Source organism: Lepus europaeus, chromosome 3 (genome assembly GCF_033115175.1).
Source record: "Lepus europaeus isolate LE1 chromosome 3, mLepTim1.pri, whole genome shotgun sequence".
Taxonomy (NCBI): domain Eukaryota; kingdom Metazoa; phylum Chordata; class Mammalia; order Lagomorpha; family Leporidae; genus Lepus; species Lepus europaeus.
In genome coordinates, this window is record NC_084829.1 from 159,973,850 (window position 1) to 159,986,708 (window position 12,859).

Below are 12,859 nucleotides of genomic sequence, written 5' to 3' on the forward strand. Positions count from 1 at the left end.
ACCCAGAGAGGGAGGAAGGGGGGAAGTGACCCAGAGAGAGAAAGGTGGGGGGAGAGACCTAGAGGGAGGAGGGCGTGGGGGGAGTGACCCAGAGAGGGAAGAGAGGGGGGAGTGACCCAGAGAGAGAGGAAGGTGGGGGGAGAGTGACCCAGAGAGAGAGAGAGGTGGGGGGAAGAGACCTAGAGAGGGAGGAGGATGGGGGAAGTGACCCAGAGAGGGAGGAGGGTGGGGGGGGGAGTGACCCAGAGAGGGAGGGGGGGGAGTGACCCAGAGAGGGAGGAAGGGGAGGAGTGACCCAGAGAGGGAGGAAGGGGGGAAGTGACCCAGAGAGAGAAAGGTGGGGGGAGAGACCTAGAGGGAGGAGGGCGTGGGGGGAGTGACCCAGAGAGGGAAGAGAGGGGGGAGTGACCCAGAGAGAGAGGAAGGTGGGGGGAGTGACCCAGAGAGGGAGGAAGGGGGGAAGTGACCCAGAGAGAGAAAGGTGGGGGGAGAGACCTAGAGGGAGGAGGGCGTGGGGGGAGTGACCCAGAGAGAGAGGAAGGTGGGGGGAGTGACCCAGAGAGAGAGGAAGGTGGGGGGAGTGACCCAGAGAGGGAGGAGGGCGTGGGGGGAGTGACCCAGAGAGGGAGGAGGGCGTGGGGGGAGTGACCCAGAGAGAGAGGAAGGTGGGGGGAGTGACCCAGAGAGAGGAAGGTGGGGGGAGTGACCCAGAGAGGGGGGAAGCGGGGAGTGACCCAGAGAGAGAGGAAGGTGGGGGGAGTGACCCAGAGAGAGAGGAAGGTGGGGGGAGTGACCCAGAGAGGGAGGAGGGCGTGGGGGGAGTGACCCAGAGAGGGAGGAGGGCGTGGGGGGAGTGACCCAGAGAGAGAGGAAGGTGGGGGGAGTGACCCAGAGAGAGGAAGGTGGGGGGAGTGACCCAGAGAGGGGGGAAGTGGGGAGTGACCCAGAGAGAGAGGAAGGTGGGGGGAGTGACCCAGAGAGGGAGGAAGGGGGAGGAGTGACCCAGAGAGGGAGGAAGGGGGGAGTGACCCAGAGAGGGAGGAAGGGGGGAGTGACCCAGAGAGGGAGGAGGGTGTGGGGGGAGTGACCCAGAGAGAGAAAGGTGGGGGGAGAGACCCAGAGAGGGAGGAAAGGGGAGGAGTGACCCAGAGAGGGAGGGGGGAGGGAGTGACCCAGAGAGGGGGGAAGCGGGGAGTGACCCAGAGAGAGAAAGGTGGGGGGAGAGACCCAGAGAGGGAGGAAGGGGAAGGGGGAGTACCCCTGAAGGGCTGGAGAACGGAGGGGTGGGATGAGTCCCTGTGGTTCGTTTCTGGTCTGAGCGCAGCAGGCAGAGCTGTAACCGACACGTGAGCCCTGTTCACACGGCCCCCACGGGGAAGGCGTCTGCCCCCTCTTCCCAACCGCTCCCCTGAGCTCCGGATTTAAAGAAAGGGGAGCAGCCAGTGGCCAGGCCTCTGCGCCCCCCACAATGGAAAGGGGCCCCAGGGGACATTTCCCTGTCCAAGCGGAGCTCCAGCACCTCTCACATAAAGATGTATTTGTTCATTTGCAGGGTGGAGAAACCTCTCCTGGCTCAATTTACGTACTGAGTCTATCAGCCAGTCCGCCTGAACAACGCATCAAGAGTATCTATTCTTGCCCACGGCACGGCCGAGCTCTGAGCACCCTCAGCCTTACGGAGCGGCCATGCCCAGGCCAAGGACCTGGCCAATCAGCCACCAGCACTCTGACTGGAGGCCAGGGAGAGACCCTGTTTCGGGGTTCACTGCTAGGTGGGGGAAGGGCCGGAATGGGGTGTGTGGCTCCTGTTCTTCTTGGGCAAAAGAGAACGTGTACATGGGCCGGAGCAGTTACAGGCCGGCAGCAAGTGCCTGCCTATGGCTTTTCCGTGCAGCTTGAAAAACCTGTTTGGACAGCCTTGGCCATGGCCGCATTACAGAATCTGGCCATTCAAGGGACAGATTCAAAGGCCAAGGGCAGTTTCCCACACGTGTTCCCATGGGGCCGGGCATCCCAAACTCTGCTGGGGCCTCCGCCCCGCCAGCTCTGAGGAATGACTGGCAGGACCCCTGCTTCCCCGGCCCCGGGGGGGGCTTCCTCCGGAACCCACTCGCAGCCACAGGAGTCCCGCCGCTCAGTGCAGCACAGCACACCCCACCCGCCCCTCGGCCTGCGCACAGCCCCCTGCTGGGGCACTGACTGGGGTCTGGCGCAGGTCCCCCGGGCCCACCCCGTGCTCTGGGTTCCGGCAGGGACACACACGCGGCTGAGATTCTTCACGCGTGCATCAGGTGTCAGGAGCAGCAGGAGACGGGGACTCGGGTGAGCCAGGGCTGTCCCTCACAGGGGCAGCGCAAGGACGGTCCAGGCACTGAGCCTCGGCCCCACACCCACAGAAGCCGGACCCCAGGCCGACGGGCTGAGCTTGGCGTCATTGAGACCCCCGGAGCACTGCCCCTTCCTCCACCCTGCCAGTCCTAAACCTGATGTTGTCACAGGATGAGGCCGACAGCGCGGGTGGCTTCCAGCCACCAGAATCGAGCTGGCGGGCACACCCTGCGCTCAGGGGACCCCATGGACTCGAACCCTTTCTCTCCCTGGCAGAAAGGGGAACCTGCGCAGGCTCCACCCACGACCCAGCCCGACCCCACCACACAGCAGCGTGGCCCACGCGAGGCAACCGCCTGGCTGTTTCTACTCAGTGGCTACTGCTTCTGGAATCTTCAAGTCTCTGATGGCGACACAACTATTCCTGGTTGGGTGAACACAACCCTCAGGCCAGGAGCGCAGCTCAGGCTGAGCTGAGTGAGGTAGGGGTGAGTGGGCTCCGTGCAGGGGAAGGGGTGCTCCCCGCCTTCTTCACACAGGCCTCCGTCAGCAAGGCCACTGCCCCTCCTAGGCCGCCCCCTGACCCCGTGCTGCTGGGCAGCCCCCGGATGGCCAGAGATCCAGACACAGCCACGTGCACAGTGACCACGTCCGTCTGTCCCCAGCTACAGACAGGAATGAGCGCGACTCACTTGTCGTCCTTCTCGTAAATGTTCAGCCCGAGCGCGTCGACCCCGAGCCAGAGGTCCGTCCCCTTCTTGTTTTTGATCTCGAAGTAGTTGATGCCGTACATTTCCAGGTCCTGGGCGATCTTCAGGTACTCCAGCATGGCGCTGTCCCTGAGGGGAGGGCACACACGGGTATGACCGCCGTGAGCCACGATCCCTCGACCGACGCCGTGCAGCCACGGCCAACTGTGCCATGCAGGAGGGGCCTGGGGTCGGGGCAGCCCGGGAGCCAGGCTGCCTGGGGCCCCGGCTGCTGCTGCTGCTGCCCCCTGCACACTAGGGGGACCGACGCACTGCCATGCGTTTCCCGGGAGACAGGAGGGCTTTCTTTTCAAGTCTATGGCTGGGCACAGCTTCCTCCAGGGGCTCCCAGTGCCTCCCCCAGAGCCAGCCCGGCGGGCCTAGAGCTGTTTCTCCCCCACAGAGGACGCCTGGACCACTCACAAACTCTGAAGCAGCGGCTCGTGCTGTGGCTCAGCGGGCGAAGCCACCGCCCGGGATGCTGGCAGCCGGATGAGAACAGGTTCCGTCTGGCTGCCCCACTTCCCACCCAGCTCCCTGCTAACGTGCCTGGGAAGGCAGCAGAGCACGGCCCAAATACTTGGATCCCTGCCACCCACGTGGGAGACCCAGATGAAGTTCCTGGCTCCTGGCTTCAGCCTGGCCCACCCCAGCTATTGCAGCCACTGGAGGAGTGAATTGGAGGATGGCAGATCTCTCTCTGCCTTTCAAATAAATTTTTTTATAAAAAATTAACAAAACAAGGGGCCGATGCGATGGCATAGCGGGTAAAGCTGCTGCCTGAAGTGCCGGCATTGCACATGGGTGCCAGTTCGAGTCCCAGCTATTCCACTTCCGATCCAGCTCTCTGCCATGGCTTGGGAAAGCAGCAGACAATGGCCCAAGACCTTGGGCCTCTGCAAATTGTAAAAGACCTGGCAGAACTCCTAGCTCCTGGCTTTGGATCGGCTCAGCTCCGGCTGTGGAGGACACCTGGGGAGTGAACCAGCGGATGGAAGACCTCTCTCTCTGCCTCTGCCTCTCTGTAGCTCTGCCTTTCAAATAAATCAATCTTGGGGCCAGCGCTGCGGCGCAGTAGGTTAATTCTCCACCCACAGCGCCGGCATCCCATACAGGCGCCAGTTCTAGTCCCGGCTGCTCCTCTTCCGATCCAGCTCTCTGCTATGGCCTGGGAAAGCAGTAGAGGAGGGCCCAAGTGCATGGGCTGTCGCACCCATGTGGGAGACCTGGAAGAAGCTCCTGGCTCCTGGCTTCAGGTCTGCTCAGCTCCAGCTGTTGCAGTTAATTGGGGAGTGAACCAGTGGATGGAAGACCTATCTCTCTCTCTCTCTCTCTGTCTGTAACTCCATCTCTCAAATAAAAATCTTCAAAAAAAATTCTTTTTAAATTCAAACAAATAAATCTTTAAGAAAATTAACAAAACCAAATTAAAAAAAAACCCCAAAACACAAACTCCGAGTGCAGGGCTCCAGGCCCACGGCGCCCGAGTCAGTCTCTGGCGCGTACACTCAGCCGTCTCCCAGTCCCTCCATGCCCAGGCTGTGGCTGCTTCCGCCACAGCCAGTTTTCATTCCGTCCACTCTTGGAGACAATCCCCTTGGGGACAACAAGGGCAGCGGCGCCGGGACGGCGAGGAGCCGAGTCTCAGACACAAGGCTTCCCCCGTGCTGCGGGCCCAGGGAGGCTCCCATAGCACTGCTGCCTTCCCCAGGCCACAGCACCTGGCTCTACCGAACACACACCTGCCCTCCCCCCACCACCCCCAGAACCCACTTCGGCTCAGTTCCTTCTCGGCCAGGCCCGAGGGCCGGCACTCACTTGAGCATCCCGCGGTGCTCCGCGTGCCACACCTGGATCCGGTCCTCCCACTGGTCCCTGGAGAGCTTGTGCTGGTCCATGACCCTGCCATCGAGAGAGAGGGATGTGGGCCGTCACCTCCAGGGCCCCTTCCCACCCACAGGCCGGCCCTTCAACAAAACCACTGCGAGCCTGGAAGACGAAGCACCCAGAACAGGCCAAAGCTGGCCCTGCCGGCAGAATTAAAGGCGGCGATTTAGGGGGCCTGGTGACTGCGGGCCGCTAAGGGCCAGGCACCTGATGCGCGAAGTCGGCTGCTCGGGGTCTCCCGAGCACTGGGCAGGAGGGGCAGTCCCCACCCGTCCCGGGCACGCTCACCTCTGCGGGATCAGCCGCTCGGAGCTGAGGTAGCCGGCCTTGTGCGCCTCCTTGCTGTAGTCTCCGAACTTGGCCTGCACGGCGTAGGAGCCGAGCAGCACGGCCGTCTCGGGCGGGCAGTAGATCTCGTCGCCAAGGATGCCCTCCTTCACTTGCAGGAAGAACAGCTTCTGCGTGATGTCCTGGATGAGCTCCTCGGACACGTCCTCGGGGTAGAACTTGGCCCGGAACTTGAACTGGACCGGGTTCTCCTTCCTGACCTCCTGGGCGGACACCTGGGCACGGAAGCCAAGCCCTGTCACAGACGTGCATACGGGGCCTCCCTCACCCCGCGGCTGCCGGCCGTGTGGCACCTCCTCCGAGACGGCCTTGTAGCGCGGGAGACGAGCCAAGCCAGCCCGGAGCCCCCACACCGCGTTCGGCCTCCAGGGACAGCGCCACTGACCCCAGAGACCTCGAATCTGGAACGGAGCCCCCCACCCCGGCCTGTCGTGGGGACCCGGGGGGTAAGAGGGTGGGGGCGGCGTGGCTTTCAGAGTGCGCGATCGCGAGAGGAATCCTTTAGGAGTGGGAAGCTGATATGTCACGGACCCCGACAGCAGCCACGGGCTCGGACTACAGAGGCGACTCCCAGATCTGAGGTTCAGGTCTCATTTGAAAAGCCCAGGCCACGAGAAGCTAGGAGTCGGGCAGCAGCTGCACGCTGAGGGCCGGGGGAACCCCGACCCATCAGCAGCCGCATCGGCTGCCCGGGAAACCTGCAGGCCCAAGCCGCGGCGTGGGAACAGTTAAGCCGCCTCACCTTTTTATCAAGTTTCAGCCAGGTGGGAAACCCTTTATTATCCACGTACTGCAGGCCAAAGTACCACACTTCCCGGAGGCCGATGGTCTTCACCACCTGTGAGGGAGAGGGGAGGGAGGCCCGGTCAGGAGCCACGCCCTGGGCAGGCCCCGGCCATCACGTAGGCAGCAGCTCCCGAGACGAGATGGACGGCTGCCTGCACCTCGCCCGCGCGGTCTCACCCACGGGCGACCACGGCCAAGGAGGGCTCACTGTTCACATGATCCAGAGCAGACCCAGGGCGACTGCTGTCTCAGACAACCTTGCTCCTTCTCTGTGCCCCGGCACGCCCTCCTCTGTGGCAACCACCAGGCCCGGCTGAGGCAAAACCCAGGTGTCCCAGGTAGAAAAGAGCCGGACATGACCAGAGCCGCCCCCGGGGCCCTGCTCTGGGCCAGCTGGCCCGGGCCTCCGCCCTGTACAGGGGAAGCAGCCGTGGCACGCAAGGCAGAAGGCGGCGGGCTCCACAGGGGACGCTCCGCGCGACTGGCAGACTTCAGACCTCAGAAATGTGAAGCTCTGGGGCCAGCGCTGTGGCGTAGCAGGAAAGCCCTGGCCTGCAGTGCCTGCATCCCATATGGGCGCCGGTTCAAGTCCCAGCAGCTCCACTTCTGATCCAGCTTCCTGCTAACGCGCCCAGGAGAGCAGAGGAGGATGGCCCAAGTGCTTGGGCCCCTGCACTCACGTGGGAGACCCAGAGGAAGCCCTGGGCTCCTGGCTTCAGCCTGGCCCAGCGCTGGCCATGGTGGCCATCTGGGTAGTGAGCCAGCAGACGAAGATCTGTCTCTCCCTCTCTCTAATTCTACCTGGGCTCTCCCATGCAGTTACTGGTGGACACCTTCCCCAGCTGCACCAGGAATCCTGCACAGGGTGACTGCCCAGGCTCTGTGTCCTTCCCCGCGCCCCCCAGAGGGCACAGTCAGCCCCGCTCTCTCCAGTCCGCTTGAAAAGCCACCCTGGGGATCCTCCCTCCCAGGGAGAGCCCAGCGCCCCTGGATAAGGCCCGCCCCCACTCCGCTGACCCCTCGCGCGAGGTGCGTCTGGGCTCTGGGCAGGCCGGCGTGCACCACCCGTCACCTCTGTCCCAGCCGCTCCCACGGCAGGTTCTTAGACAGGAAAGGCGAGACGTGTCTTCTCATCTCTAGCCACGGTGGAGATGTCCTCTCCGATACTGGGAACAAGGGGCACGGAGGGGAGGGTCTCGGGCACAGCCCCGGGCGGGCCCCGCCGCCCCCACACAGGCACTGCCCCCGGGTGCTCTCCCGCAAAGAGGGGCCCTGGGCTGCAGTCAGACAGGGCGCCAGTGCTCCAGGGTCCGAACTGGGTGGGGAGGGGGCTGTGGCGGAAGACATCAAATGGCAGGGGTAGTGGGGGGCTGACTTTCCACGCCCCTGTGCCCACGCGGGGTGCTGGCGGGCTGGCGCTGTGGCGTAGTGGTGACGCCGGCATCCCATAGGGCACCAGTATGTTCCCAGCAGCTCTACTTCCGACCCAGCTCCCTGCTAATTCTTCTCGGAAGGCAGCGGAGGGCGGCCCAACTGCTTGGGCCCCTGCACCTGCGTGTGGGACCCAGAGAGAGCTCCCGGCTCCTGGCTCCGGCCTGGCCCAGCCCTGGCTGTTGTGCCTTTTGGGGAGTGAACCAGTGAATGGAAGACCTCTCTGTCTGTCCCTTGCTCTGTAACTCTGCCTTTCAAATAAACAAATCTTTAAAAAAGCAATCAAATCGAGAAGTGACAGCGCCCTCGATCTCTTGAAAGGTCCAAGGGGCCCAACGGCCACCCCCTCGGCGCCTCTGACCCGGCGGCCATGTCTCCACGAGTCAGTAATGCGGGTCTCGTCCGAGCTCAGCCAAGGCAGGAGCAGCAGCTACAGCCCATGGCCAATGTCATCTTCTGTCCGCCCAGCCCCAAGCTAGGAACGAAACCGTTGTTAAACGCTAGGGAGGGAAGAAGTCCCTGGAAACTTCTGGAAACCTCGGGACTGCGTTCAGCACCTCGGGAGCGGGTCCTGCTCACGCGCGCCCGTGTCCCCGGCTGCTTTCTCCAGGGCGGTGGCCGAGGGGCACGGCCCTGCCAGACTTCACGGGCTGCAGGCCCCAGCTGTCCCCCCCCACCCCCCCCCCGCAGACAAAGTCCGCTGACTTGGGACAGAAAGTTTGGAAACGAAGCCATGTCTCAGTTTTCAGCTACAGCCTAATGGGGAAAGAGACCAGGAGACAGGACTGCATTTGGAGCAGCTGTACTAGAAAAAAAATGAGCATGTTATAAGTGTTAATATCACTAATAAGTATTTGATAAAAACCTTCTGACTTTAAAGGTACTGAATTATTTTCTCGAAATCTGTATTTTTCACAGACGTTCAGGCAGGACCAGTTAGAAACCAGAGACGGCACCTCCTGAGCCAAGTGAGGATTCACGTCTCCAGTCATCGAGATGTGTTACACACAGGAGCAGAGGAGATGGCAGGGACTAGGCAGCCCTTCTGGGATGCAGAGGCCAGCAACACCTTAGCCGACCTGCACGGTCCCAATCCCTCCTCAGCCTCTTGTCTCTGTGCTGGACACACTTGATTTTCACTGGCTTCCCACAAATGCTATCAGGCAGGGTGCTGGCACGCACCTGCTGGGCAAGACTTAACCTCTGCTGCTGGGTTTTACTGGTGCAGTGTGAACCAGCTGAGCACTTTTATGGCTTTTCAAACATCCTGGATGACCTCAGGCGAGCAAACCCGGGCAAAGCACTGAGCAAACGCAATGATTTGGGTGCTCCCAAAATCATCAACATTTTTGTTTTTTGTTTCCCTTAATGGTAACCCCCTGGAGCTGGCGGAGACCCACCTGGTCGAACAGCTGTTTTCCGGTTGTGTTTGGCTGGACGGCAAACTCCAGCTCTGCGTCCATGGTGGTGACGCGCACGTTGATCTGAAACGGAAGCAAACAAACGACACTCAGCTGGGCTCCGCGCCCCGGCGGCCCACGCCACACACGCCAGCAACGTCACAGGAGCGCGGGTGGCCTCTGCCTTTAAGAAAGCCTGTTCGTGCCCGTGAAAGTGCTCTGACAGCTGTTAACCCACTTCCCACGCGCTGTCTGGGCCGAGTGAGGCCGGCCGGGTGGGGGCTTCACCCATGGCAGCCGGGAAGGGGAGGGAGGCGGCGCTGACACTGGAACCATCGGAGTAGCGACCAGAAATGCAAGGTGACAGAACACACAGGGAAGGGGGCGGGACGCGACGCGGCGGCCCAGGGGAAACTGCCACGAGGACGGAGAACGCCCGAGCCAGCCGTGCGCTGTCCACGCACAGCATCTTCTGCACCGAGACGGACGACGGAAGTCACGTGGAAACGGAAGGATGGGCCCAAAGACTGCACAGCAGAACGGCCTGGAACTAGCAGCTGCCTCTCACCACCTTCCAGCTGAGACACCCAGGTGCCGCAGAGGTCCCGCCCCCAACAGGAGAGACCCAGGACAGGAACTACAGGAGCGTCCCACCTGGGTGGCCCACACACTGCACATGCCCCAGAGGAACTGAATCGGGCTCCACCCACCCCCAACGGGCAACCCAGTGTTAGCTAACCAGTGTGTGGCCAAGGGTCCCGGCTGACAGTGACCACTAGGGCCAGCTCCCACAGCTCACCGGGTGCTCTCCAGCTCTGTGCTGTCAGGTTCGCAGTGGAACAATGCACCTAGCACCCGTGTCAGGAGAACCTGGCACTGAAGCATCGGGGGGGCCCTCAGAGCCCCGGGGTTCTCGGGAGCGCGCACAGGGCACTCAGCAGAAGCGGCCTCGCTTAGGTGAGCTCTGTTCTCACCGCGGCAGGGCGGAGTCTCTGATCTGGTACCAGAGTATCAAGGGATGCTACTGGTCTGTATCTTTCAAGAGAAACGAAAGACAGGAGTGAACTTCATTTTCTTTGTTAGAAACAGAAAGTGGCCAGTGAGGGCCATGCTGTGGCGCAGCGGGGTAGGCAGCCACCCATGACGCCGGTGTCCCAGCTGCTCTGACTCGGCTCCCTGCTACCGTGCCTGGGAAAGGAGGGGGGGGTGACCCAGGTGCACCTGCACCGAGGTGGAGTTTGTTCCAGGAGCCTGTCTTTAGCCTGGCCCAGCTCTAACCACTGCAGCCGTTTGGGAAGTGAACTAGCAAGTGAAGATGGATCTCTCTCTCTCTCTCTCTGTATTCTTCCTTTTAAATAAACCAATCTTTTATTTAAAAAATCGGCCAGAAAAACTTAAATTGACACAAAAATGTCCATTACCAAATTCTTGAGTGACGATGACACAGGGAAAGACACACACAGAAATGGAGAGCCAGAGATCGTCCGTGTGCCAGTTAATTCCCCAAATGCTGGCCACGGCCAGAGCTTGGCCAGGGCTGGAATCTCTGGAGCTGTGGCCTGAGCTTCCCAGGGCGCGCGCCAGCAGGAAGAAGAGCTGGAGTCCGGCGCAGAGCTGCCACTCAAGCCCAGGTACGCCAGTGTGGGACTTCACCAAACGCCCGCCGCACACATCGGTCACTTTGATTTAGTTTCTTTTTTTTTTTTATTTGAAAAGCAGAGAGAGAGACACACACAGAGACAGATCTTCCATCTGCGGATTTGCCCCCCAAATTCCTGCAACACTCGGGCCAGGACCAAGCTGAACTCCGTCAGGGTCCCCACACAGGCGGCGGGGACCGAAGCTCCTGAGCCATCACCTGCTGCCTCTCACGGTGCACGCTGGCAGGAAGGCACATCAAAGGGGGAGCAGCCAAGGCTCAAACCAGGCGCTGGGATCCGGGACGTGGGCATCCCGGGTGGGCACCTGACAGCCACTGCACACACTGCCCCACGTCTGGATTCCTTCACGCCATTCAAGTGATTCTGAGGGAGGAGCAAACTTGAGTGGCAGGGGCACGAGGGCTGGGATGCCCAGGTCTGAGAGCCAGTCCTGAGACCTGCTGACCCCGGGCCTCCATCACCTGGCCTGTGGCCCACGCAGCTCTGCAAAGCTGGGTGCGGTGCCAGGAGCACCACGAGCCAGCCAGGGTGCGTGCAGGGGGGTGGGGGACGTCCAGTGACGCTGCCCAAGCAGCAGACTCAACACCTAAGAGTGCAGAGCCAGCTGGGCACCGGCAGAAGGGCTCAAGTTCTCCTCTCCTGGGTGGGGACAGACTTCAGCTTCAGGGCTCCCACTGCCATGGACAGGAAAGGCATTCGGCTTCCAGCTGTGTGCCTTTACTAAACAATTCACCCCAGAAAGACAAAAGGCAATGTCCCACTGCTCCTCCCTCAACAGCTGAGGGGCTGTGAAGAGTGAGGCAGCGGGCAGTGGCCAGGGACCAGAGCCTCCCCTCCAACCCTCTGGTTGTAAAATCAAGCCGCTGGCACCCATCCCCCCTGCGGTGCCACCACGCTACAGCCTCAGCTTTATCTTGCCAGCCTCTCACACGGTCCCAGGCGGCTGCGCAGTTCCCCTGGAGATCGCTCGACCTTCCAAAGCCAAGGGCTGCACCAGCCGGGGGGCGCGGGGTCTCAACTCTGGAGCGGTGGAGTTACGGCTTTTGCTTCTTCTCTTCTTTATTTAGCACAAACGCTTTTGCACGCCTGCACGCAGTGAAGTCCCAGAATGGGGTTTCCGAAGGCTCCGCCCACTGAGATTTTTCCATGGATCTCAAAGAACCAGCATTTCCCAGAGTGTGCTTTGGAGTATGCGATTTCTGAGTCTTCCTGGTTGCTATCAAAATGGCTTCCAAACACCTTCTAGGGGTCTGAGGATTAGCCAGGAATGAGCCCCTGGCGCAGCAGGTGAGCCACCCTGCAGCGTCGGCAGCCCACATGAGCGCTGGTTCGAGACCTGCAGCTCCACCTGTGATCTGGCTGCCCGCCACTGTGCCTGGGAGGGCAGCGGAGGGTGGCCTGAGTGCTTGGGCTCCTCAGAGCCCAGTGGGAGACCCAGATGGAGCTCCTGGCACCAGTTTGGCCAAGCCACAGCCATTGCGCCCTTCTGGGGAGTGAACTACTGGATGGAAGATCTCTTTCTGTAACTCTGCCTTTTGAATAATAAATATTTTGAAATAATGAACTGATGGTGAAACAATGATTTTTACTTTTAATCTTCATATCAGTGAATTTTTGGTGAATCAAATCATCTCCCAGTTCTTCCCTTCCCTTTGGTAAGTTTTTCTTTGGTAAGTATCCATTTTCTTCTGCAAGACTTTAAACACAGGTTAAGATGACCTCTAGGTCACTTTTACAGAATAAATTGAAACTGTAACAGAAGCCCATGGGGGCGGGGCATGGGTTCGAGACCAGCTCCCCCCAGACGTTCAGGAAGGGAGGAACCAGACCTCCCGGCAGCAGCCGGATCGTGCAGGGAAAGCAGCTAGCAGCGATTTTCGTACGTGCTCAAGGTCAGGAACACCAGTGCAGACAGCAAGGGACATGCGAAGGGAGGCACCGGAACGTTTGCTCTGCAGGCAGCAGACTGCGATAAGGTTACGAATGCCCATCTATCACACCTGCACTTACTCAGAAGTCAAGGTGAGAAGGATCCCACCAGCGCCCAGTGTGCCCGGGCCTGGCCCGCCGGCCATCAGCACCGGCGTCCGGCACTCCAGCCTGCTCCCGAAGCCGCCGCTTCAGCAACTTGGAGCGGTCCTCAACTAGTTGGGCAAGACCTTTCCAGTGCTCCGACACGCTCTGCGGAAGCGGCCACGGCAAGCTTTCTCCCACGAGAGGCAGTGGGACGGGGAGAGGTCTCGCGGGACTGCTGCCCACGCCCACGCCG

At 61.1% G+C, this 12,859-nt stretch overlaps 1 protein-coding gene across 1 annotated transcript in view; it reads right to left on the reverse strand.

The window, feature by feature from the left end:
- The window catches only part of EZR (ezrin), a 42,634-nt gene that overhangs the window by 12,941 nt on the left and 16,834 nt on the right, over nt 1-12,859 (reverse strand). The window contains exons 2-6 of the mRNA XM_062186996.1: nt 8,930-9,013; nt 6,055-6,150; nt 5,253-5,527; nt 4,896-4,979; nt 3,021-3,167 (exon numbers count right to left, since the gene is read on the reverse strand). Of these exons, the coding sequence (XP_062042980.1) occupies nt 3,021-3,167; nt 4,896-4,979; nt 5,253-5,527; nt 6,055-6,150; nt 8,930-9,013 (686 nt within the window). The remainder of the gene's footprint in view (nt 1-3,020; nt 3,168-4,895; nt 4,980-5,252; nt 5,528-6,054; nt 6,151-8,929; nt 9,014-12,859) is intronic.